Source organism: Eurosta solidaginis, chromosome 1, assembly GCF_040869045.1.
Source record: "Eurosta solidaginis isolate ZX-2024a chromosome 1, ASM4086904v1, whole genome shotgun sequence".
Lineage (NCBI taxonomy): Eukaryota > Metazoa > Arthropoda > Insecta > Diptera > Tephritidae > Eurosta > Eurosta solidaginis.
The window spans coordinates 67,320,385-67,325,061 of NC_090319.1; the positions used below are offsets into that span (position 1 = coordinate 67,320,385).

Consider the following 4,677-nt stretch of genomic DNA (forward strand, 5'->3'; position numbering starts at 1 on the left):
ACGTAGACTAGAAACTCAACCATGGATATGTATATTATATAAAAATCCATCTCGTCTTGTCTGGAGCTTCGTTTGATTTCAAAAGTCTCAGAGAGATTTTTTCCAATCCTCAAGAGGTTCAACTAATATGTTGTCGGTAGAGCACGCTACGGTTCCAATCGTAGAGCATCTAATGTCCGAGCACATTTAGCATAAGAGGAGGCACATTTTTTTTTACCTATTTTTCAACTCCATCTTTGAACAGCACAAGATATTTCTATTTTCATAATTCCATGGATTGAGGTGTCAAGTTTATTGTCTCCTTCGCCATTTAAATATGAACAGAACCGTTCCTGTGAGGCCACGACTGCTTTTACCCGCAATTTGTCGACTTTTAAGGTATTACCACTCTCAGAAAACATATCAATTTCTTTGCACTGGCGTATTTTCGCTTTGTGGTCTTTTGAGTACTTATTTAGTCCCGTAGGTAGCGCCCTTCTTTTCCGTCCTTTCGTTCGACATTCCTCAACATACAATTTCGCTAACAACAACGTCACACGTCGTGAAAAAAAGTGAATGAATGTCGATCAATTATTGTAGCGTTTGTTTTGTGCACCGTTGCGAATCCATTAAGCAAACTGAATGTTGTTGTGTAGCTCACAAGAGAGAGCCATTGTGTGGCCATTTTTTTTTTTTAGAGTGTCTACAGCGGTTGTATGGAGAGAGTCAGAAATATCCTTCCAATGCAACAATGCCACACGTTACGACAAATAGTGAATGAATATCGATGGATTGTTGCACCGTTTGCTTTGAGTGTGCACTATGTCAAATCTATCAGGATCCAATCTGCGTCAAATTAATGATGTAATGAGCTATAAAGAGCCATTATTTGAACATTCTTGCCCTAAAGGGTCTGCAACGGTTGTACGGAGAGAGAGGCAGACTATGCTCCTGCACACATCGTGAGAGCTGATTTAATTTGTTTTGCGTTTTATTTTATCAGAGTAAATTACTAAGTCAACCAACGGTTTGTCGCTTATGTGAAGTTTCTAGTAGCTTTTCAAGGAAACTTGACTGAGGTAACTGATTGCGGTTCCTGCAAATTTATTTAGGTTGGTTTAGGCTCCTCTAAAGCCAACATGACTTCCTCCCTGGAAAATATGAAATGTGTATAGCCTTGTTTGTTTTCAACATGATTATAAGCTTCACTTACAAGTATGTTTGTGGGTAGGTAAAGGTAGTGGCTTATTACTGTTGGTACACTGAAAGAAAAAGTCTGGTAAATTCAACCGAAATTTCTGTAATTTTTTATCCATCGCAACAAGATGTTGAATCAACTGCGCACAAATTGTTGATTCGTAATTGACCGTTTTAGTAGTCAAATGAACAAAAAAGTTGTTGCGACAGCTTTGTACGAAAGTACATATGTAGCGGCATTTGCAAGGCAGATGAGTTTTCACTGAGATCTTTTCATGGCAGAAATACACTTGGAGTGCTTGCCGAACAGTGCCGAGGGGCGACCTCGCTTAGGAAAATTTTATTATAATTTAAAACCATTATTTATAAAATTTTTATGTTGCTTTGCCCGGGGTGTGAACCCAGCGTCTTCGGTGTGGTAGGCGGAGCACGCTACCATCACACCACGGCGGCCGCCATATACACACGTAAATATGTGCATACATATAGTACACAGCATACATATGTAAGTACAAAGTAGAGAGCGCAGTGAGCGTAAAATTCTCTTTGAAATTTGCTCATGTTTTGACTGTTGATCCAGTGAGATCAGTTGTGTTAACAATAAAATCAGTTGGATTGATTAGGAATCTGTCAATTTTAAGAGCGACAATTTCTCTTCTGTTGAAATGACTAAACTAATTTGTTCGCTTGACAAAGAACTCGGTCAAATTAACCATAATTCGATCAATTTCACCGAATCTCCGTTAAGAACAGCAGAACCGATTTTTGATTTTACTAGCACCATTTCTTTCAGTGTATGTATATATATCCACTTTAATTGTGTTCGTATCCCCGGTTCTTAAAATGTATTTGCTTCTGAAAAACTACCCAATTCTGAAAACCACTCGGTTTTAACAAAAGTAGCCGGTTCTGAAAAAGTAACCGGTTCTTAAAAAGTTTTAAATCCTTTTTTGACTGGGCTATTTTGGGAATATTTTTTATAGTTTACTTTATTTCATTTGTGTTATTAATTATGCAAATATAAGTTAGGCAAATAATGACTAAAATTCATACTTTAAATTCACTGACAAATTTTACGTATTTTGTAAACATTGTGACTTCTGTTGTTATTTTTGTCCTAATTGGTATTTTAATTGTCTAGTTTTCCCTTGGATTTGTAATTTTTTATTATTGCAATCTTATTTGTCGTAGCCCGTTGCTTTTTCTGTTGTTGTTACCGCTGCTGTTGTGGCTTCATATCCTCCGGGTAGATCTTTGGAATGACCGTGGTGTTCATAGCCTATTACTTTTTCTGTAGTTGTTGCTCTGGCTGTTGTGATCTCATATTCTCCGGGTAGACCTTTGGTATCTTCGTGGTGTCCATAACCTGAAGATTTTGCAGGGGTTTCAGGTTCTTTTCCGTCATAAAGATCTTTAAAAAATCCTAAAATGGATTCTTTTATGTCAGACTTTTGTGATGACTCGGACGAAAATGGCCAATAAGCCTCCGCAGTTTGTACGTTGAATGCCTTGAAGAAAGGAATAAGATATTATGGTTATTATTTTCTTCAAGGTGAGTTTTTTCCAATTTAATATTTACCGCAATTATAAACTGCATGGCCAAACAAACTAGTAAAACGCTCTTGCTTACAGCCATTTTAAGCTCGAATTTAACAATTTACTTTGGAGTAATACTGGTTTTAAAACGGCGTTTTTATACCAAATTTTTAGTACATAGGAAACATGAACTTTTTATACCTAGCTGTGCTAAGCATATTCTTTCTTTGCTTAGCGGTTGGTTGTGCCGTTATGAACGGATCAACAGAGATACACTTTTGCTATGCATCAGTACCTCAGCTTCAGAAAGCTGTAGACTTAGCTTTGTTCGTTCTGTTGTCAGCCTGTCCTCAAGTTCGTTCGATAACTTGAGCGAAATGTATATATTTGGTTTGTAGTTTTGTTTATAACTCGAATATAGTGCTAGGAAAAATGAGCGAAATTCGACCTTAACCACGCCCACTTTTTCTATTCAAAAATTGGAAATATATCATAACTCAATAAATAATGGCATTTAACTGCAGAAGTTTGACACATTGATTGATCATACGGTTATAGATACCAGTTTTGGGAAATGTGCGTGGCACCGCCCACATATGAAGGTATGTATTTTGAAACTTTTCCATGTAAGTTTTTTTGATATACATAGATATTTGCCATATTTCACTTCCGTGTGTTATCAGTGCTAAGTTTTCTAAAATATGAACGTAATTTTGCGGGAAAATATTTAGCTGATATTACGTAATTTTGGCTAAAACCAACTGGGTGTAAAATTTGTGGCTTCACCCTGAAACATACTTCGCTACTTATTTTTGTAACTATTTCTGTATTCATAACATATTTAATCGGCACTCAAATCTCACGTTTAAAATGTTTGTAATTGCTTTGCCTTTGCTCGTGATTGACGTAAATACATAGCAATTGTTCGGGTCTAGTTGTTGTTACTTTAGAGATAACACTGTTATCTCTGCACGTAATGAAAGAAGAACCTTTGCTCGATTGAATACAAAATAAATATTCTTCGTATTATCGTCATTCTTCAAAACAAACACCCAGTGATTCTCCTGCACAATCGCTTTTACAAATTTCTATTCTCATTCGTTTGAAATATTTCATTCGCCCGAAAAGGTGCCTAAAGTTTTTAAAATCATTCGACTGCTAATTTATATAACTTAAAAAATTTCAATAAAATTCGCCTGCGAAAATTGGCAGTAAATTTTCACTTCCCTACAAAGTCTTCAGTCATTTTTCAGGTCAATATTCCAGTGGATTTTCAAAACACTAAAATTTGTCAAAAGTCAACATTACCATCAAATTTTTATTCGCCCCCAAGAATTTACCTAAAACTCGCCAGCGAAATTCGCCAGCAACTTTTCAATACGCTTATTTAAGCGTCACTTGGCCACTTTCCTTAGAGGGTGCGAAGAGCTAGTGGCTTATTACTGTTAGTTTCCAAGTTCTAAAAAGTACCCGGTTCCAAAAAAGTACCCGAATCCAAAACAAACCGATTTTTAAATAGTTCCCGATTCTTTAACAATATCCGGTTCAAAAAAAGCCGGCTATAAAACAAACCAGTTCTTTGGAAATACCCGGTTCTTAAAAAGTATCTGGTTCAAAAAAGTATGCGGACCCCAAAAAGTGTCCGGTTCTTTAAAAATACCGGGTTCTTTAACAAACCAGTTATTTAAAATTACCCGGTTCTTAAAAAGTATCAGGTTCAAGTGGCCTTTTCTTTAAAAATACCAGGATCTTCAAATATACTCGGTTCAAAAAAGTACCCGAACCCAAAAAAGTGCCCGGCTCTTTAAAACAACCGGGCAAAAAAGCAATCAGTTTCAAAAAAGGAGCCGGTACTGCTTCGAGGTAATACCCCGTTCTAAAAAGTTCAAAAGTACCCGATTTTAAAAAAGTGCATGGTTCAAAAAAATACCTTGATCTAGAAAAGCACCCTGTTATGAAAAAGTA

At 36.3% G+C, this 4,677-nt stretch overlaps 1 protein-coding gene across 1 annotated transcript; it reads right to left on the reverse strand.

Annotated features, from left to right (window-relative positions):
• Positions 1-2,201: 2,201 nt before the first annotated feature.
• On the reverse strand, positions 2,202-2,872 carry LOC137243347 (uncharacterized). The gene is made up of 2 exons (XM_067771089.1): positions 2,756-2,872; positions 2,202-2,684 (listed from the first exon to the last, which is right to left on the reverse strand). The coding sequence occupies exons 1-2, from the start codon at positions 2,810-2,812 to the stop codon at positions 2,355-2,357; spliced, it is 387 nt and encodes a 128-aa protein (XP_067627190.1). The 5' UTR covers positions 2,813-2,872; the 3' UTR covers positions 2,202-2,354.
• Between the last annotated feature and the right edge of the window lie 1,805 nt (positions 2,873-4,677).